The sequence below is a fragment of the Panthera tigris genome, chromosome B4, assembly GCF_018350195.1.
Source record: "Panthera tigris isolate Pti1 chromosome B4, P.tigris_Pti1_mat1.1, whole genome shotgun sequence".
NCBI lineage: Eukaryota > Metazoa > Chordata > Mammalia > Carnivora > Felidae > Panthera > Panthera tigris.
Genome location: NC_056666.1, coordinates 48036263 through 48058331, shown reverse-complemented (window position 1 = coordinate 48058331; position 22069 = coordinate 48036263). Strand labels below are relative to the sequence as shown.

At 39.0% G+C, this 22069-nt stretch overlaps 1 protein-coding gene across 1 annotated transcript; it reads right to left on the bottom strand.

Annotated features, from left to right (window-relative positions):
• Window positions 1-7227: 7227 nt before the first annotated feature.
• Window positions 7228-11150, bottom strand: PDE6H (phosphodiesterase 6H). The gene is made up of 3 exons (XM_007082763.3): window positions 11017-11150; window positions 9956-9996; window positions 7228-7749 (listed from the first exon to the last, which is right to left on the bottom strand). Exons 1-3 carry the CDS (start codon window positions 11148-11150, stop codon window positions 7673-7675), a joined length of 252 nt encoding a protein of 83 aa, XP_007082825.1. The 3' UTR covers window positions 7228-7672.
• Between the last annotated feature and the right edge of the window lie 10919 nt (window positions 11151-22069).

Below are 22069 nucleotides of genomic sequence, written 5' to 3'. Positions count from 1 at the left end.
GAAAAAAAAGAAAAAAAAGAAATCCCAAATAACTTGATTAATAAATGGACAAAGGACTTGAATAGACATTTCTCCAAAGAAAACATAACAAATGGCCAACAGGATGTGAAAACCTCACTAAACCATACTCAACATCACAAAACATGAGTGAAATGCAAATCAGAACCACAAATAAGATATTATTTCATACCTGTTAGTATAACCATTATAAAAAATAAACAAACAAAAAAATGTCCCAGAAAATCAGTGTTTGCAAGGATGTGGAGAAGTTGGAAGCCTTGTGCACTTTTGGTGGGAAGGTAAAATGGTGAAGCTCCTATGGAAAAGTGTGGAAGCCCCCCAAAAAATAAACAGACCTATCATATGATCCAAAATATTTGAATTAGCATCTCAAAGAGACATTTGCACACCCCTCCATGCTTATTGAAGCATTATGCACAATAGCTAGAAGGTGGAAAGAAGCTAAATGTCTATTGATAGAAGAATGAATAAAGAAAATGTTGAATATACATACAATGAAATATTATTCAGCCATGAAAAATGATGAAATATTTTCATATGCTACAACATGGATGAAATTTGAGGATATTATGCTAAGTTAAATAAGTTAGTCACAGAAAGACAAAATAGAATGGTGGTTTCCAGGGTCAGGTTGGGGATGGGTATTGGGAGGCTGCTATTTAATAGGTATAGAGTTTTAGTCATACAAGGTGAGCCATTTCTAGGGATCTGCTATACAACATTGTACTTATAGTTAACAATATTGTACACAAAAATGTAAGAGGGTAAATTTTATATGTGTTTTTTACCACAATAAAAAGAATGCCAAGGTAATTTTTTAGGAGGGTTCACACACAGGATGAGAGTGGAAGGAGCTAGACAAGCTGATTCTAAATTATACATGAAAAAATAAATGTGCAATAATACCCAGAAAATATATGAAAAAGAATCATAATGAGGCAATGGAAGTTTTCTCAGTTCTTATAACATACTCTGAAGTGGGTAGCTATTTAGAAATAGATCAACATTGGGGCGCCTGGGTGGCTCAGTCGGTTGAGCGTCCAACTTCGGCTCAGGTCATGATTTCACGGTCCGTGGGTTCGAGCCCCGTGTCGGGCTCTGTGCTGACGGCTCAGAGCCTGGAGCCTGTTTCGGATTCTGTGTCTCCCTCTCTCTCTGACCCTCCCCCGTTCATGCTCTGTCTCTCTCTGTCTCAAAAATAAACATTAAAAAAAATTTATAAAAAAAAAATAGAAATAGATCAACATAAAATGACAGAAATAGAGCCACTGTGATAAATACAGAAATTCAGTAAATTAATGGGAACATGGATTGTTAAATAAATAAATCCCATTAGGATATATGGCTGTTTACCTGGGAAAAAATACATTCTACAATACTAACTTTCAGATGAATCCAAGATTTAAAGTAAAACATGAAAGAAAAAACTTGGGAGAAAACGTGAAATTTTTTGCAAATTTGGAATGGGAAAACCTAAGTAAAACAAAACTATACAGAGGTCATTAAAATCAGGGTCGCCTTGGTGACTCAGTCAGGTAAGTGACCAAGTCTTGATTTCTGCTCAGGTCATGATCTCAGGGTTCATGAGATCGAGCCTCATGTTAGGCTCTGTGCTGACAGAGTGAAGCCTGTTTGGAATTCTCTCTCTTCCTTTCTCTCTGCCCCTCCCCCTTTTGCATGCATGTGGGCACTCTCTCCCTGTCTCTCTCTCAAAATATAAACAGATAATAAATAAATAAATAAATAAATAAAGGTTTACCTGATAAAAAATAATATAAAGGAAAATAAAAAACTAAGAAACCAAATAGGAAAAATGTTTTTACTACAGATAAAGACAAATATTTTCATTCAGATAGATTGATAGGAAAACAGAGATCAGTATCTTATAATTCAGTACAAAGATCAATCATTTTATTGGAAAACAGGCAAAACACTTAAGAAGACAATTTATAAAGATGCAAAAGTGATTTTTTTATTTGTTTAAGAACATTTTTTAATGTTTATTTATTTTTGATAGAGACAGACAGAGAGAGCATGAGCAGGGGAGGGGCAGAGAGAGAGGGAGACACAGAATCCAAAGCAGGCTCCAGGCTACAAGCTGTCAGCACAGAGCCCGACATGAGGCTCGAACTCCTGAACGGTTAGACCATTATCTGAGCCGAAGTCTGATGCTTAACCAACTGAACCACCCAGACACCCCAAAAGTGATTTTTAAACATGAAAACTTGCTCACTCTCAGGCAAAATAAAAATTTAATAATCTGTGTAGACAAGAGTGTTAGGGAAAGTGTATATAATTGTGCATTTTGTGTTAGCAATTACAAATTATTTGGAGGCTAATTTGGCATTCTCTTTCCTTCAGAATCTATCCATTCTACTACTAAGAATTTACCCTGGAGATAAATCTGTGCAAAAGTGTCATACATGTGCAGACAATTAATGAAAGACGTAAGAGTCTAAACATATCCTAAATGACCATCAGTATGAGACTAAATAAGTGAATTAGAATTCAATCATATAAATGGAACCTATGAGGTGTATGAAAATGTACGAACATGAAGCAATCCCCAAGATAAGATAGGTAGAAAAGCAAGGTATAGAATAGTGAATACAGTATGCTATCATCATGCAAAGAAAACAATGTATACACATAACATTGTCTCTGGAAGTATGTACAACAAACTAATAACAAGGATTAACTAAGAACAGGAGGGAGACAGAAAGCATTGGGTAAATGAAACTTACCTCATTCGCATGTATACTCCTTTAATGTTTATCTTATGCCTGAATAAACATGCACTTGATACACATGAATAACCAAGTGGTCCATTTTAAATTGGCCAATGAGTGGGAACAAATTCGGAACTAGCTCAATGGACTTAAAAGTTTTCCATTGCAAATGGTCTTCAAGTTCATGAAGTGTTCATTCATCACAGCAGGTGGCAGTGTTATACATGAAAAGAGCTGGAAACAGTGCCTTAGGACTTCTGGCCAGAAAGAGAACGGTTTCTTCATGTTTGAAATATGCTTAGATTTATTACTTGGTTTTTAGAATTTTGAGCTGCAAGCGACCTTAGCAATTATTTAATCCAATATCTTTGCTTTATTCTCAAACACTGAGACCAAGAAGATGTCTAGCGGATCCTGTGCAGCTCAGCCAGGCAGAACCCTAACCTCATGATTATTTTATCATAAGGACATGGTGTGACTGATGTGCACAATCGGTTTATGAATCTGGTTTTAAATTTCAGTTTTCATCAGCCTGGCTCTGCCCTTGAAAAAGAAGAAAGTCAAATACTTCATTTTGAGTTGCAGAAAGCACTGTGCTAGTTTATACACATACACAATTTTTGTGGCTTGTGTAAATAAGCCTTTCCCTCTAGCCTTTTATAAAATACGTCTTTTTAAAAAAAAATTCAGTGTCATATTATCTCTGTTCTCATAATATTAGTTGTTGTGTTGCCAGTCTTATGTTATTGGTTTTCCTCTTGTGCAAGATATTAGTCTTATTGATTAGTCTTATCTATGTGTGTTTTCCCTTCACTTCTTTAGTTGTTGAGAAAATACTCCATCCTTTTCTCAGTTTATAGTGATTCTTGTTTTTCTCATGGTGCAAAGAAAAATATTAGAGGTCAACTGCACAGTCTCAATTGTTTAGTAACAACTGTGTATATTTGCCCACAGTGGGGCCCTCCAGAAGAGCATTTCCTCCTTACACACTTTTTTCTGCTCTGACTAACGCTCCTGAGCTCTAGAATGGGAGTTGCTGCCTACATCACCAGCACCATCAACCCCAACTTCTACCCATTGATGGGAACAAATACAAAAGGGGTGACAGATAAGTGAAGGTCACGGCCTCCACCTGCTGAGACAAAGCTCTCTCCCTCCCTGGTCCCTTCTACTCCAGTCAGAGGGGACAAATGAGGACAGAAAGTGACATTAACTACAGACAGAGGGCAGCCATGTGAGACAATGGTAAGAAGTCCACCCCAGGAGTAATGGTGCCTATTTGGCCCAATATTTCTTGGAACTGCCTCAGTCTAACACTTACCTTCTGAACTCTGACATTCTGTACAATTTGAGAAGCATTTAACTGGGTTAGGTCTGAAGTCATGAGGCATGTCTATTAGTCTAAAAGAGTCAGAACACATAAATGGTAGCCCCTGTTCTCACATAATTTACATATGTTTTTATGGCAAGTAGGCCCAGTGAAACCAGTCACCTGGATGTTATTAGAATTCTCTAATTCCTAACATTTCCTAACGTAGGCTTGGACGGCATCAGTGTTTTCAAGGTGGTACAAATGTGAGAATCACCTGGAGTCCTTCTTGAAAACAAAAGATGTTTAGATCTCACCCTTGGAGACTTTTCTTCAGAAAATCCAAAATGTGGCCCAAATTTTGTGTTTTTAACAAGAAATCCTCAATGGTTTTTATTATCAAGAAAGTGTTAGAACATTTCAAAAAATCCTCCAAATCGCGGAATGCTATGATAACTTCCTTCTGGGATTGTTCTCTTTTTTCTGTTGTGTTCTGCCTGACATTATCCTTCCTCCACCTTTGGTTTACACATACCTTAGGTTTTGCGCATACACAGGCTTATTTCCCAACTCCAACTAACAAGCTCTGGTGGACGAATGGTTTCTGTTCTTTGATACAGTGCCCAGCTGGATAATTCCCATTTGCCCCTCCACTCTCTACCCTTCTCCACCTGATCCCTGTTGTTGGAATCAACTTTAGACAATGTCAGTGGGCTCCTTTGTCCTTTGACTTCCAATTGGGTTTATCTAATGGGAGGCATCCGCAGAAGAGTAGAGAATGAGAGAAGAATAACATTGGGTTATTTATCAGCCTCATCCCCACTCCCTCCTGATTACTCACAGGATCCCTGTGAGGTGGCTGTGTCCTTCTACAGCCCCCTCAGTGGCCTTTCTTAGAGAGAAGACCTACTGGGATTCCTTCAGGCCTAGGGTTTGAAATATTGTAGCTTCAACACTGTAGCCAGCCCCAAGTTACTGTCCTATCTTTTTTAGATATTCCTTAACCCTTCCCAAGCCTTCTTACCTTACTCTCTCCTTTTTTTTTTAAGGTAGCTCTACACCCAATGTGGGACTTGAACTAATGAACTCAAGCTCAAGAGTCACATGTTCTACCCACTGAGCCAGCCAGGCCTTTTCCAAGCATTTAAAAAATTTTTTTAATGTTTATTTATTTTTGAGAGACAACAGAGCGTGATCAGGGAAGGGGTAGAGAGAGGGGGAGACACAGAATCCGAAGCAGGCTCCAGGCTCCAAGCTGTCGGCACAGAGCCCAACACTGGACTTGAACTCATGAACTACGAGATCATGAATGAGCTGAAGTCCGACCACTGAGCCACCCAGGCACTCTCCCCACCCCAAGCCTTAAATAGTTCCTTTGTTAAAATTTCCTCAGTTACTCTGAGTATGGCATTTCTGCTGCCAGGACTTTGACGGAGACCATGATTTACCTTTATTCTCTTTCATATGTGTGCTATTTATATGAGAAAGGTTTTCTTGTTTCTTATTAGGAATAATAGAAATGGTAGACATAGAATTTGAAATGGAAAGGACAGAATTCTAGAATTTGAATGGCTTTCAATTATATCTGATCTAGCTTACCACTAAATGCTATACTTCATAAAATAAACCTGCTTCATCCCACTCATTACAACTTTTCAAATATTTGCTGGCAATTATGGTTTTCTCATCTAGCCTAAATATTATCAGTTCCTTCAACAATTTTTCATGCAGCATGGTTTCTAGATCTTTCTCTAGCCTGACCATTGAATATGTTCCTCTGGGTGCATTCTTAAAATGTTTAGGAAACATTTGCAAAGTAATCCAATGGAGAAATCTCACTGAACTGGAGAAGAACACAGACCTCCCTACCTGAAAGGCACGGGAATGAACAAGCACACCCGGAGGCTCTGACCATCAAGTGGAGTCTCTGACTTGAAAATAGGAGCATGAGTGGAAGCAGGACTTCCTGCTGGAGGGGAAGTGCCTATACATCATCACTGTACTTCCTGCATGTCACAGTTCCAACTCTTAGATTTTATGCTTTATTTTTTCTTCTGTACTTTTTCTTTTCTTTTTTTAAAAAATTTGTAATGTTTATTTCTGAGAGACAGAGAGAGACAGAGCATGAGCTGGAGAGTAGCAGGGAGAGAGGGAGACACAGAATCCGAAGCAGGCTCCAGACTCCGAGCTGTCAGCATAGAGCCCAACATGGGGCTCAAACTCATGAACCATGAGATCATGACCTAAGATGGATGTCCAACCAACTGAGCCACCCAGGTGCCCCTCTTCTCTACTAAGGAAGAACAGCAATGGACTTCTAGCCAGGCCAAGAATTAAAATGAAACATAGGAGTGCTTTAAATTCCCATGGTCTGGACATCTCCTTACCCCAACCAATCCAGATTCCTCCCTTGGGCTTCTAATGTTTTGGCCAGAGGTAACTAGGTCATTTGTGCAAAACAGTGCAGAGCCTGCAGCACAAGACATTTTCTTGAGTGCTGAGCTTCTTTGATTTTCACACTCACACTCTGCAGACCTCAAAGTTGTGGAATTATCAATACCGTGAACCTAGATGGCCTAATTCAGGCAAACCAGAAGATCCAAGCCGAAAGATTTTTGTCCAAAATTGCAGAGTAATGTACTGGTCAAGCCAGGATTAGAACCCAGATCTCTTTGTCTCTGTAACCCTGTCTTTCTTTTCAGTTAATTTTCCCCATTCTTTTACCACAGATTATGAAACTGAAGTGAAGAAATCAATACTGCTAGTACCCAAGGCATCCAGGTCATGTAGGGGCAGTAATTGAATTGCACAATTGCCGTGAAAGTATTGGGGAAAGATGGCTATGTGCACATTACATTTGACACAACCTCAGAGGTGAAGCAAACCATCATTTTATTCAGAGGGTTCAACTACCTGTCCCATCTGAGTCTAAATTCCGTAGCATATAAATATTTTCAATCAACTGAGCCAGGACACTAAAAGGAAGCTTCACGTTAACAGATTCCTGAGTTTCCGTCTCCAAATTTAGACACAGAAAATGTACGATTTACAAGTTACAAAGTGGAATCAGAACTTGACTTTATTCCTATGCTCTTTTACATGCATTGTGTTTATTTCCTGTACGACTGTGCCCTCTTTGCTGAACTGACTTTCAGAAGAGGGCATCAGATATTTGTATATAGCATTTAATACGACTTCATCATAAGATTCAAGGTAAGTATCTCCTTTATTAAATGAGAAGGGGAAGGGGGGGTGAAAAAATGTTATCTTAAAAATTACTATTAATTGTAGCGACTGCCTGGCAAAAACTAAATTTGAAGGACTTAACAGATAAACAAAATTTCAAGAACTATCACTGAATTCTAACCAGCTGATAGGAAATTTGAAATGTCCTAACAAAAGTCTATTTGCATCCATTGTTCTGAGCTGAACTATAGGGCAAGAGAGAATCTCACACCAAGAGAACTCTTCATAGCAATTTAGGGGGAAATGACTGTGTAAGCTGAAGAAACCACTTCCGAACAGCTGAATTTCAAGACTCTGGCAGATCAATAGGGCAAAAGTAAGCAAAATTACAGCAGATGCTGTTGAAAGTGGCAGAACCTCGGGTGCATCAGATGATCCCAAACTGAGCAAGCTCATGCAATTCCAGGTGGCTGAACGCCTCCCAGGGGCAAATCACCGTGATATCTGCAGAAGAGGGAAGAAGAACTTGTAAGTCCGCCTCACCACCACCACCCCAACCCTTCAGAGCCTCTTCTGCTCAGAAAGACATCCTTTGGGCAGAGACACCTCACTCCTCTCTCCTACTTGTTGTCTCAGCAACCAGGAAGTTATCTAGAATGGCCCTGCAGCCCAGAAAGGATCAGACCAATTGGGTTCTGATGCCCCCAGAACAGACTCCACTTAGTAGGCATCTTCACTGGTTTCATTCTGTACCTCTTTGAAGCGATTACCCAAAGGCTTTTGACTGGAGCTAGCCTGAGGGGGTGCATATCACTGATCTAACGGGGTCTCCCCAAAGCACAACCACTACGGAAGGAACACAAGTGGAATTCTAGTCAGGCCAAGGGTTAAAATGGGAAATAGAAGCACTTTAAATCCCCACAATCTGGAAATCCACTGCCTTCTTACCCCCTACCAATTCAGATGCATTCCTTGGGCTTCTCTGATGCACTCTTTTGTTCCTTTACATTTGGAAATGCCTACAATGCCCAATCACGTACTGAGAAATAATCTCAAGACATCTACTAATCCAATTTTTCGCTCCAGGCAATAAAATATTATTATCCCTGGATTACAGAGAAGCTGACTGGAACCTAAAGAGATTAAAAACCTATTAAAAAAAAATCAGAGTTACAAGGATGGGACTAGAACCAAGCCAAAGATTTCAAATCTCCCTTCAGTGTAAAGCTCTTTCTAGTATTCCAAATATGTTGGCAGAGTTAAACATAAGCCCAAAGCCAACCTACTGGTCTTCTATACACCTGGCCAAAATACAGAAGCAGTTGATTTAGAAGAACAGCGAAATGAGCTCTATAAAGGAGCTAGAAAATGAATTTGAGATCCCAGGGGTGGCACTTGACTGCAAAAAGCTAGTACACTGAGAATTGCCTGGTAAGGACACTGATTGCCGATTACATCATTTGTCAAAAGAATATTGGATGAGTTTAAAGCATGTTCATACAAAAACATGCACAATTGTGTTTATAGCAGTATTATTCATAATTGTGAAAACTTGGAGGCAACAAAATGTCTTTCAATAAAATAAGCAAACTCTGATACAGCCATTCAATGAAATATTATTCAGTGGTAAAAAGAAATGAGCTGTCAAGCCACATAGGACATGGAGGAACCTTAAATGAATAAACATTGCTAAGTGAAAGAAATCAGTCTGGAAAATCTGTATATTGTGTGATTCCAACCATATGACAGTCTGGAAAAGGCAAAACCCTTGAGAGTAAAAAGATTTGTGGTTGTTAAGAGTTTGTGGAGGTGGGAGGAGGGATGAACAGATGGAACACAGGGGATTTTTAGAGCATATATTCTGTATATACCTGTAATGGTGGATACACAACGTTGCGCATTTGTCAAAACCCATAGAACTGGACAACACAAAGAATGAATCCTAATATAAACTATGAGTGTTAGTTGATAATAATGTTACCAATACTGGTTCACCAATTGTAACAAATGTGCCACACTCATGCAGGATGCTAATAGTAGGGGGAACTATGTGCAGGAGGAGGAAGGTGGCAGAGGGGGCATGTAGGAGCTCCATACTTTCTGCTTAAATTTTCTGTCAGCCTAAAACTGCCCTAAAAAATAAAGTTTAATATTATTAAGAGGAATATCTGGTAATTTGTGTTCATTAGCCAACAAATCAAGTTATTCTAGTCAACCGAAATTTCGTATTGGATACATTCAGGGTGCAGGCCCTGCTCCGGGTGCTAGAGGATGTGTAAAAAGAGGAAGTTGGTTACATAGTGGTTTGCCAGGCCCCGCCCTTTTTTCCAATATCTCACTCGGGGGCCTCAGATTGTCCCTTAATTTTTCTCTGCCTCAGGTTTCTCTTCTGAAGAAATAATGAAGTTGGGATGGACTAACCCTGAGAATCTTTCTACATTGAAAGTCTACAACTCAACCATTATATGTCCTCAAGAGTTGCTTAACAGAAGAGGGTTTAGTAACTCTGGGCCTTAGCTTGATTCCTGTAGGTGTGTTTTCGCTGGGCACACGTGCACTTACTTAGGAGGTAAAATTAAACCCCACATTTCTATGCCTTCAAGGATCTGCTGCCTCAGGTATTTTTTTTAACTTTTCACAGCCCTTTGAGGCCTAAAGTGTGTATAGTAGTGAAATTCCGAGTGAAAGTCCATATCTTTTGGTGGCTCACCTGTTCCTAGCCCCTCCATGCCTGGAATGTCATCTCCAAACCTGGGGGAAAAAAGGAAAATTAAAAATTAGCTGAAAGAGTGAAAAGATCTTGGAATTACTCATATAGAGAGTTTCCTGATGAAAGAGGAAGAAGAGGTTTAGGTTTTTGTCTTTGTGAAACACCTTTAATTTGCATTGACCCAGAGCAAAGGCGATGTCACTCAGGCTGTTTTCAGACAGTGTGTCCCCTTGGAGAGAGATTTTTTTCCCTTGTAAGAATATAGCCTACGACAACTGGGAACCAAATAGCACCATCATGGGCGCAATTTAGTCACGTTCCACTTTTAAAAATAGAAATTGGAATGAAAACACAGTATGAAAGTCATCAAAGTGATCAATTTATCCATTTGATCAGTTATCCAAAAGCATTTATCAAAGCATTTACTATATGTCAGGCATCGTATTGAGCATAGGGAATTAGGGAAAAAATAATAAATTTTCTTTGAGGGACTTCAATCCCTGAGAACAGATGTAAGTAAACAGATGTAGTGTAAAATAATACAAGTTGTGATAGCTGAATGTATGAAATGCAAACATAGAAGTAATGATCACACTTGTCTAATAAGAGAGTCAGTAATGGCGTCCAAAAGGAAATTAACAAATGAGCATATGTTAAAGAATAAATAGAATTTGGCCAGAAAAAAAGCAAAGAACTGAAGGCATAACATTTGTTGCCATACAAATAAACTGAATAAACTCTGTGTTCTGGCAATGGCCAGTGTTTTAGTATTCCAGATTAAATCACAGGGTGTGCTGGTGAGGAGGAGTGGTCAAGAAGAGTCTGGAAGGTCAAGTCGAAGTTTGCTGTGATAGGCCCCATTTGCCATGCTAAATGTCACCACAGACCTGGTTGGTGAGGGAGAAGGGATTCCAGGGCTAAGCGAAGATTGTGGTAGAGAGGAAAATAGAGCAGAGGGTGGAAGTCTTTGTAAGTCTGTTTACGTTTATGAGCACTAATTTCTCAAAACCAAAGCAGGGTTGTGGGGAAAAAATAGAGTCTTCTTTTTAATTTGGTCTTACCCTTTCACCCCTTTCTTAGGAGGTTTGCTCTTGAATTGGCGAGTCTGCCTCTGCTTGAACTTGGGGGGCCCTTTGCGTGGGGTAGTGGGACCCTGGTTTGAAGCTGGAGGAGCCAAAGCAGTGTTGTCACTCATTCTGATGTCCTTGGGTGTCTGGTGGTTCTCTTTGAGGCTCCTTAGGCAGTGGGAGAAAAAAAAGAAAGCCCTTCAGGGTACAGGGACCATTGCTTCTTAAACCCTCATTGGACACTCCAGAAAAACTTAGGATTTTGTGTTGACATAAAAGGGAAGAACTTATCATTTTTTAAAGAGATTGTCAAGGAAATATCAATGGAGGCACTTAACATAGACTGACAATGAATAGATTTAAAGTCTATTTTAATCTACAATAATCCCCCAAAATCTAAATAGACATGTTGTTTCAATAAATTGTCCCTAGCTTTCCATGTGTCATTAGTTTTCTGATTTATTATGATATGTACTTCTCCGTGATCACCAGTTCCACCATCTGTAAAGCCAAGGAAATGGACTAAATGCTGACTATAGTCTTTACAGCATTGGTATATTCTTTAAACTTTATATATTTTTCCACCCAACTGCAAAATAACCCGACTCTGGATGTTTATTGACTCACATTTTATGGGCTTCTTTCTCTATAATCCTTATTTTGTCTAATCCTCATGTGATCAAGATACTTCTCTAGTTCTCTAGTTCTCTACTTTTCTACTTCTCTAGTTCTGGGGGATAGCACCTGGGGAAGCTCTGCACCAGGGACACTAACACCCACATAGTATCCGATCCATTCCAGTACACACGCGCGCTCACACACACACACACACACACACACACACACACACATCAATGGAGGGTGACTAACTAGGAAGTTTGTGCTTTAGCTCCATATCCAGACATGAGGTTCTTAAGTCACACATTTCTCTGAAATGTCCAATATTTTCTTCTATCCAAATCATGGAACTTATCCAATGTGACTTTCACAGACTTTGATTTTAGCTACAGAAATGTACATTGTCATTCTTCAAGTAAAAATAGAGGTGTGTTAAAAAGATAAAATTAAAAAATACATATGCTAGGCCAAAGGATGACTTTTTTTCCTTTCTCCTTTTCTATCACAAAAGTTGATAACACCTGTCCTCAGAAGGAAGATTCTAGAAAGTGCTGAACAACTTCTCAGTAGCCTTAATCACTTATTCTGAGCAAAACCATCTCATACTCTGCTACCTGGAAGATTTATATAATCTGTAAATTATAGACTTATGCTAATATTATTAGCTTCAACTCTCCCTGACACTCTTTGGCCCGTGCTAACCATCTTTCTCTTTTTCTGCCACACTGAACATCCCTCAAATCTTATATTGTATGACTTTGAGTTCATCAACTTTTTCTGATTACTTTCAAATAAGGTTAAATTACTATCTTTGCCAAAAGATATGTTTTCCTTATCTTCTTTTCCCCACTTACTATTTTCATTTTCTCCTGCTGATTCTCAAGTTCTTCAATAGAAACACGTTGACTAATCTGTGAGTGGGTACGAGGGGTGGTGCACCTGGCTAGGGCTCTGGATCACTTGCTTATGCCATGGATTTTATCTAAGTTCCCCACTGGAATGTGTTCCATAAGCCCGTTTTTTTTTTCGGTTTTCATTCATTTCTGTGACCTTAGAACCTACAACAGTGCCTGGAGCATAGCAGGTGTGCCATATATATTTGTCGAGTGGGTGAATAAATAAGTGAAAAAATTGAACTAATACTTGGGATATTGGGTTGCAAGATCCTGACCCTGTGACTCCTCCATCAAACCATAGAGAAGGCATCATTTGGCCTTCATCTCACAAAGCTCTCAGTGGCTTTTGGAAATAGGCTGCCAGCTCCTTTGCTCACTGAATCCAGTCCTTGTGCTTGGTCCCTCTTCTGCCCTAGTAAACAGTCAAAGTTTGTGCCTCATCCGAATGTGGTTGGGACCATGTAACTTGCTAGTAGGCAGCCAAGAGACACATTATTGTCAGAGTTTACCACCGCTAACTGACACATCCCAACTCTGACAAAGTCATAGAGGAAAACTAGACAATTTCTCCCAGATCAAGTTTTTGTGACTTCTCAATTCTTTCAAAATGTTAACATACCACAAACTTTCCTTTCTCTCATCTGGAGAGTTTACTAGGACTAGGATTACCAGATTTAGCAAATAAAAATACAGGGCACCCAATTAAATTTGAATTTCAGATAAATAACAAATATTTTTAGTATAAGTATATCCCAAATATTGTATGGTATATACTTATACTAAGAGAATTATTCATTGTTTATCTGAAATTCTAATTTTACTGGAAACATTTTATTTTATCTAGCAAGTCTAATTAGGATCCCACCATGTGAGTCTACAATATGAGGGCCTAAGGTAAACTAATCAGTCAAATTACACTTTGAGGGCAGTGCAATGTAAAAGGTATGTGCTTGGGGTTCCTGGGTGGCACAATCGATTAAGAGTCCTACTCTTGATCTTTGCTCAGGTCATGATCTCATAGTTCATGGGTTCAGGCCCCACATCAGGCTCTGCCCTGATGGCGTGGAGTCTGCTTGGTATTCTGTCGCTCCTCTCTGCCCCTCCCCTGCTTGTGCTCTCTCTCTCTCTCTCTCTCAAAACTAAATAAATTAATTTAAAAAACAGAGAATGTGTTTTAGAATCAAATAGACATAGTTTCAAATCCCTGCTCCACAAAACCGTCTACGTGACCTCGGATAAATTGCATAACTTCTCTGCTCCTCATTCCATCTATAGAGTCAATCAAATATAACTACTTTTTTAGAGTTATAGGGAAAATAGAAGGGCATAAAGTAAATAAGAAATAAGAAAAAGAGTAACTATGCAATAGACCTCCTATAAGTAGTGGAAACCAGGCAAGTAAATCTATAATTATGACACAGGTTCCCCTGCACTCCTACACTCATTCTCCTGGGCCAACTGCTGAAGATCCCCTGTCATGTACCAGAGAGGTGACCATCATTCAGCACTTGCTGGGTAATCCTCTGCATCCCTCAAAAACCCTGACTATTAATTTATGCCTCATCTTGAAATTCTGTCTTAAACCTTCCTTGGATTCCTTTGACATCCCTAACAGCAGTCCCAAAGAATGTAAAAATCACACTTGATTTCCATCTTTCCCTGATTATATGTCCCCTTTTTTCTTATAAGTTTCTTTTGTATGTTTTCACATATAATTTTGAAGTTGCACCTCTGGACTTGTACAGACTTCCTGTCTATGCTAGGTGTGATGCATTATGTAAAAGAATTCTCTTCAGAAAGAGTTACATAACAGTTGCCTGGTTAATCCCTGGATCACGAAGATAACCCTCAGGGTTTGCACTGTGGAAAATAAGTTTATGTTTCGTGTGCATTTCATGTACGATATTTCATTTTTGAGTACATAGGAGTACATAGGTTGAGTACTAACCCCTAGAGTGTTTCTGTCATAGATATGCCCTGTCGTTCTCCCTGTTCAACCTTTGGGAGGAGCAGACAAATATGACCCTTTCCTGGGTGGAAGTTAGTATTGTCTGCCACAGATATCACCATAGCTAAACTTATCCTGGCCATGCTTTCCTAGGAATTAAAAGGGTATCTCCCGGGCTAAATAATCCCGAATCTAGAGTCAGACTCGATTTTACCTAAAGAGGACGTTTCACATTTTTGCCTCCCCAAAGTGTCAAGCAATCCATTCCTTTGTGAGGCAGAATGGCTTTCTATTTTTAAGGCGATGCTAGCTCTTCTCCTTTTGAAGGTTCTGAAGCGTTGTTCTTCAGGAAGAAGTGGATGCCGCAGAGTAATACCTCAAGGCGCAGTTTGGTAGGAAACCATGGTTGGTGTCGCTTTAGAGCCAAGGCAATGGAGCTCAGCTGTAGGAAGCTACAGAGGATGATCGTTTATAAATTCCAGCTAAGGAAGAGCAGTTTCAGAAGGTTCTTGAGTCAGGATCTCTGATGCTGCTGCTATCACCCCAGACTTCCGGTCTCTCCTCAGCAAAGATACAGGCTGAGGGGCTATAAGAGAAGGGTTGGGGAGGAGATAGATGCAGGGGTGTTCTCTCTGCACTGATGGGGTTGAACCCATAAGGGTTCTGCTGAAGCAGAGAGAATCAAATAATTTGGAGAGCCAAGGACGACCCAAACCAAAGTCACGAAAAGATAAAAACAAAAATCCAACAAGTGCCTTCCTTCAGACTGGAACAAACAAACACTTTGACCTCAGAAAGAGAAGGCTAAGCCACCCACACTGCACCGAGGTCATGCCTGTGCTGGCTCTTGGCTTTCTTCCTCCTTATCCTCACACTCTCATGTCCCCCGTCTTGTGCCTTGGTCTTTTTAAGCACATCCTAGGAATAAATAACTGTTTTCTCTGTGGTCATTTAGTGCCCCAAATCCCTCCTTTCCCAGAAAACTGTTTGCCATGGAACCACAGAAAAAAGGAGGGTCAGTTTGGAGTTCTTTCCAAATGAATTTAGTAATCAAGTTTTGCAATGACCTTGTAACGATCAAGTTTTACTTATAAGCTTGCTACATGACATTATAAGGCTATTTGGGTGTATTTCTTTCATGTTTTCTCCTAGTTTCATTCCCGGCCCCAGTCCAGGCCCACAGGTTCAGTGTGTCCTCTTCTTCCATTTCTTTATTTTAGAGCCAGATCAACCCCTACCCCCCCCCCCACCAAAAGCCCTTCAGTTATAATCTGCCTAAACACCACAAGTTGAGAAATACTCACAGAGTTGAATGTTGCTCTCATAAACTGTCCAGTTGCCTTCTTCACAGGAGATGAATAAAGGATCTTTGCACCCCGATTTATCTCCCTATAATACCCACATGCTTCTTAATCCCACTGTTAGGAGCTTAGAGAACCAACCCAGGTGCAAAGAAGCTGGAAGAACAAGGGGTGAGACTGGGACAGGCTTAGGAGTTTTCTGACAATTGAATACTCTCACAAAACTTACTTGGGCTCTCTCCTGTCAGTAAATAGGTATTGAATCCACAAACACACACACAAAGTGTTGATATCCAGGAGTATATTTCCAGTTTGTGCCTCCTCCATTCCCACCGTTAGTCCTTGTTATCCTCCCATTCCTGCCCTTTCCCTGACACACACATCCCCAATCATAAATCAATCCCCACCATATGCACATCGTGTCATAATTCTCCTGGGACTCTAGATAACTGGAAAGAAGAGTGTCAACCATCGTGTCCCCCTACACCCCATGGGGACACTGGGATGCTGATTGTGTGAGCCATGACACTGAAAAGTATTCAGCATCTCTCCCTAACAGGTACTGTATATATTTCCTCAGTAAGACAGAACCACAAATCAAAAAAGACACAGAATAACTGCTAACTGATGGCATTTATTTGAAATGATTGCTGGATCTTCGTACCCAAAGGCTTCAGGAGCAAGACCTAGGCTGCAATTCATTGGTACACTTGGCTTCAGTCTTTCAATTACATTGAACCACTAGTGTTAATTTGGACATCAGTTTGTATAGATCTTAGCCTAATGTTAATATCATCAGGCTCTTTTGACGTACTTATCATAGAGAAATAAAGTGATTGATTCAAAACTGCCGACGAAGTTAGTAGTGAATCCAGGAGAAAAAATCTGAGCACACCTTACATATTTCAGCCATCTGTCTACTGTAGTAGAGCGAAGCAGACATAGACCAAGATGTACCTGTTGCTGGTCTCTCTAAAACCTTGCCAGCAGATTGTGACGTGCCTTCCTTAAATCATTACTTGTTAGAGAATTGCACTCCGTAAGATGATAGAGAAAGAAGGTCAATTCATCCTTCTCGGGCAGGGAAAGCTTCTCAGCCAGGGGCCCCGAGCAGATTAAAGGGGCAGCTAAACAGCTCACAGGGTATTTTGATGAGCTTTCCTCTGGTCTTTACCAAACTTAGAGGAGTTCTGAAACAGCAGACACCTCACAGAGCTGGCAGAGTGTTTGGTGTCTGGATGAGTCTTTCCACTCCCACCTCTGTGTCTCCGTTACTATTGAGATCTTCCTCTACTCTTACACACTGGGCACATGGAAATTGAGATTCTTATCTGTCAAACCCTCACCCATTCTCTGTTTCTTTGTTGAAGGACTGCAATTCATACAGGCGGTGAATAGAACAATAAGCGGAATGTTCTCGAGTGTTGCTACTCCAAGTGTAATGGCATGCACACCACCTGGGCATTTGTTAGAAATGCAGGACCTCAGGCCCCGCTCCAGACTGACTGAACCAGAAGCTGCATTGTTACAAGGTATCAAGATGATTTGTTTGCATATTAATGTCTGAAAAGTACTATTATAGACCCATGTGCAGACCCAGTTTTACCACATCTCTGCTATGTGACAAGATCACCACCTCTTCAGGTCTCAGTTTCCTCATATGTCATATTCCATAATGTGCCAAGGTTCTCAGTTTCTGCCATCCCAACAACACCTGAGAGAGATAAACCATACTGATCAGTAGCAGGATTTGTAACCAGTGATTTCCCAATGTTAGAAGGAGGATGAGGGCTGTTGTGCCACGACTCTTCTCCCTCCCGGGGAGGCCCAGGAGAATGGAGAGTGAAGAGTGGGATGTGTGGGGCAAAGCAAAGTCTATAGTTGGAAAAAACTCTCTTAAAATGATTCTAATATAACTCTCGATGGTTTATGATTAGAAAAATCTTAAATTGCTTTAAAGATTTAAAAGCTTCTATTGTATCCAGTTCTGGACAAGAATGGGGTAGATATACTTCTTTCCATTTCTCCTGCTAAGTACAGCTAAAACTCCTGGATATTACATATGGAACAAACATAAGAATATTTTAAACGTTCAAAAGAAGATAGATCAAATAGGCAACTTGGGACTCAAGGAACAATATGGCAGCAAATTCTTTGAGTTCTCTTTTTGCCCTGTATATCCTGACCTCTGACCTAGATGCAAGGGAAGCATCTAGGGAAACACAAACAGGAGCAGACAAAAAAAATTATATATATATATATATATATATATATCCTCTCAAAAAGCCTACTCTCTCTAGACAAATAACCAGGAAAGAGAATCTAGTAAGGCAGAAAATAAGTAGAACAAAATCTCAATGCCGTGGAAACAAATCCAACATCAACAAATCCAGTATCATGGGAAGAAAAAAAGGCCAACATCAACCCCCTCAGCACAAGCAGAGTAAAGAGAGTTCCATCCTGGCCCAGCTATAATTAGGTAATCCTACCCCATCCCTACCTGGGTAGTATCAGAGAAGGCCATATGGGGATATTAAACTTTCATCTCCCACCAGTGATAATGAGGCACCCTCTTCCTTTCTACCAGAATGGTATCAGAGGAGGCCAAATGAGGAATCTTAATTTTCATCACTATTCAGCAATAGCAAGGTATCTAAAGAAGAACAAAATGAAAATTTACAACTGAAAAATAAAACAACCAGCATACAAAACTCAATGGATGGGCTTGACAACAGAAAAGAAGAAGAAGAAGAAGAAGAAGAAGAAGAAGAAGAAAGAGAGGAGGAAGGGGGAGGTGGAGGTGGAGGAGGAGGACAACCTGGGACCTGGGAAACTAAAAGATCTAATATTCTTGTCATCAGAGTTCTGGGAGAGGAGAAAAGGATAAGACTAAAAAAGTACTTGAAGAAATAATGACTAAAAATTTCCTAAATCTGGTGAAAGACATAAGTCTATGGAATCAAGAAGCTAGCAAACCCCAATGAGATAACCCCAAAGAAATGTATGCCAAAGCACATCATAATCAAACTTCAAGAAACAAAAGACAAAACAAATTTTGAAAGCAATTAAAAATATATATATTTATATATATTTGCTTTTGAAAGCAACTTAAATATATATATGTATATATATGTATATATGTACATATGTATATATATGTATATATGTATGTATATGTATATACATATGTATATATGTATACGTGTGTGTATATATATATATATACATATATATACATATGTATATATATGCCACCTTACCTAGACGTGAAAAAAAAATAGAATGACAGAGGATTTCTCATCAGAAACCATGGGTCAAAAAGAAAGAAGCACAACACTTTCCTAGATCTGACCCAAAAAAAACACAAAAAACAAAAACAAAAAAACCTGTCACCTCTGTCCAGAAATTTATCCTTCAGGAATGAAACGAAATAAAGACATCATAATAAAGAAAGGCTAAGGCAATCTATCCCCAGAAGACGTTTACTAAAATAAATGATAAAGGAAGTTCTCAAAACAGAATGGACATGATATGAAAGAAGAAAGAGAAAGAAGAAAGAAAGAAAGAAAGAAAGAAAGAAAGAAAGAAAGAAAGAAAGAAAGAATTTTGAACATCTAGAAAAAAAGAACAACAAAAAGAGATAGTATGGGATACAAGGGAAGTGTGGAAGATAGGACCCTCCACCACATTCAGCAAGGTCTTGTGGAGAATGAAACAGTGTTCCAGACTCTGTGATGTTCTAAAGATCTGGTCATTTTGTACCTTTAGGAAATGTATCCATTGTTCCCTGTTCCAAGGGGCTGTTCTTTCTAACTATTCCTCCTGTTGCCACTGAGTCTTAGAGGATTTGAGTAGCCTGGCCTATCAGCAGTAAATACACACTGCCTCTGTCAGACAGAACAATTCTACCAGATCACTTCATTGGTCATTGGCTAGGTTAGTGATGACTGACTTTTGATTGGTTGCCTATCTCAAGATCTTATCATTCAGGTAATGGAGTCACATGGCACTAAACAAGCTGACTGATGACCAAGAAATTTCTCTAGACGAACTTTGGTTGTGCTGGACACTAAGATTTCAAAGGCATAAGAAATAAAACCAACAAGAACCATGCTGGGAAAAGAAAAGGAATTATTATTGATAGATGTAATAACATAGATAAATATTAAGCACATTTCACTAAGTGAAAGAACTCAGAACTGAAAGGCTCTATACTGTCTGATTTAATTAATGACATTCAGAAAAGACAAAGCAATAATGTTGAAGAACAAATCCGTGGCTGCCAAGGGTTGAGAGAAGCTGACTGCATGTAAAGGGATAATGCAAGGGATTTTAAAGGGTGATGAAGTTATTTGGCATCTTGATTATAGTGGTGGATCTATAAGTCTATGCATTTGTCAAAACCCATAGAAGTCCACACCACAGAAAATGAGTTTTGCTATATGCAAATTTAAAACTTAAATATCATAAAATACTTTTAAAAAATTATGTTTCATAGCTCTATAATCCTTGGTTCTTGATACTTTCTGACAGATGGGAAAGTATTATTAATCATATACAGGAAAAGACTCAAAGGACAGGTACTAAGTAATTAGAAAGTGATTAAAATTTTAGCTGTCCGATAAGCTCCTTACACAAGTGCTAATCTCTAATCCTTCTTTAGTGTTTCTTAAAATACATTTGAGTAGGAAGACAGACATCAGAGACACATTCCTTCCACATTTGGATTTTTCTAGTCTGAGATTCCATCTCTAATCAATACATGGTGGACTCCACAGAGGAACACCCTAAATGTGAAGAAAGAAGTTACCTTCTCTTAATATCTTAATATCTCATCATATTATGCATTTTCCAGACCAACAGTGCAAATCTTAAAAAAATAACTTATTAAATAAAAATACAATACTCTCTTTCAGAAAATGGAGAAGAGGGAACAGTTATCAACTCATTTCATGAAGCCAGTTTGACCTTCATAAACTTTTTTAACACAAAAACCAAAGATAGCAAAAAGGAAAAATACTGATCAATCTCTCTCATGAATTTAGATGTAAAAGTCCTTAACAAAATATTATCAAATCAGATACAGAAGTACATAAAAATAGCACCCCATGATCAAGTGGATTTATTCCATGTATGCAAGACTATTTAAAACCCAACTAACATAATGCACTGTATCAACAGGCTAAAGAAGGAAAATCATATGATCATATCAATTGACACAGAAAATGCATTTGGCAAAACCCTGTGCCCATTTATGACAACTCTCTGCAAACTAGAAATAGGAACTCATAAAGAGCATCTACCAAAAACCCCTACAGTTAACCTCATACTTAATTGTGAAAGACTGAATGCTTTTTCTCTAAGATCAGGAACAAGTCAAGAATGTCTGCTCTCATGATTCTTATTCAACATGATACAGAAAGTTCTGGCCAATGCAATTAGGCATCAGAAAAATAGAAAGCATACAGCTTGGAAATAAAGAAACAGAACTTTCTATTTACAGATGACATGACTATCTACATGGAAAATCCTAAGGAATCTGTATTTAAAACTATCCTATAATTAATAAGTGAGTTCAGCAAGGTTGAAACATACTAGATTAATGCAGAAAAAATCAGTTGCATTTATATTTAACAATGAACAAATGGAAACTGAAACTTAAACAGTAGTGTCATTTGTCACTGCTCTAAAGACAATGAAATACTTAGGTGTAAATCTAACAAAGGATGCACAAGATTTGTATAATTAGAAACTACGAAATCGAATTAAAAAGAAACCAAAGCAGACCTAAATAGTTGAAAAAACACACCACGCTTATGGATTAGAAGACTCAACGTAGTAAAGATGTCAATCCTCACTAAACTGATCTATGTTTATTGCAATTCTCATCAAACTTTTAGCAAGGTTTTCTGGAGACATAGATAAGTTTATTCCAAAATGTATGGCCAAAACAAGTTTGAAAAAGAAGGAAGTACGGTGGGAAGGAATCAGTCTTCCTGATGTTAAGGCTTACTGTATAGCTACAGTAGTCAAGACAGTATGCTATTGACAGAGTGATAGACACACACATCAGTGAAACCAAGTAAAGAACCCAGGTGTAGACCCACACAAATATGCCCAGGTACTTCTTGACAAAGGTGCAAAAGCAATTAAATGGAGAAGGGATAGCCTGTCCAACAAATGGTTCTGGAGAATGAGTGGCTAAAGCTTGAGCAAATGGTGCTAAGCATGGATATTTTGTCCATGGACATCCATAAAGAAACAAAAAAAAAAGTGAATCTTAA

Bases quoted from the DNA above. Each gene is read 5' to 3' on its own strand.
- PDE6H (XM_007082763.3), bottom strand. From the start codon at position 11,150: ATGAGTGACAACACTGCTTTGGCTCCTCCAGCTTCAAACCAGGGTCCC. The intron at 9,997-11,016 runs GTAAGACCAAAT...TTTTTCCCCCAG, and splicing joins CCTAAGAAAGGGGTGAAAGG to GTTTGGAGATGACATTCCAG. The intron at 7,750-9,955 runs GTGAGCCACCAA...CCTCTTCTGCAG, and splicing joins CATGGAGGGGCTAGGAACAG to ATATCACGGTGATTTGCCCC.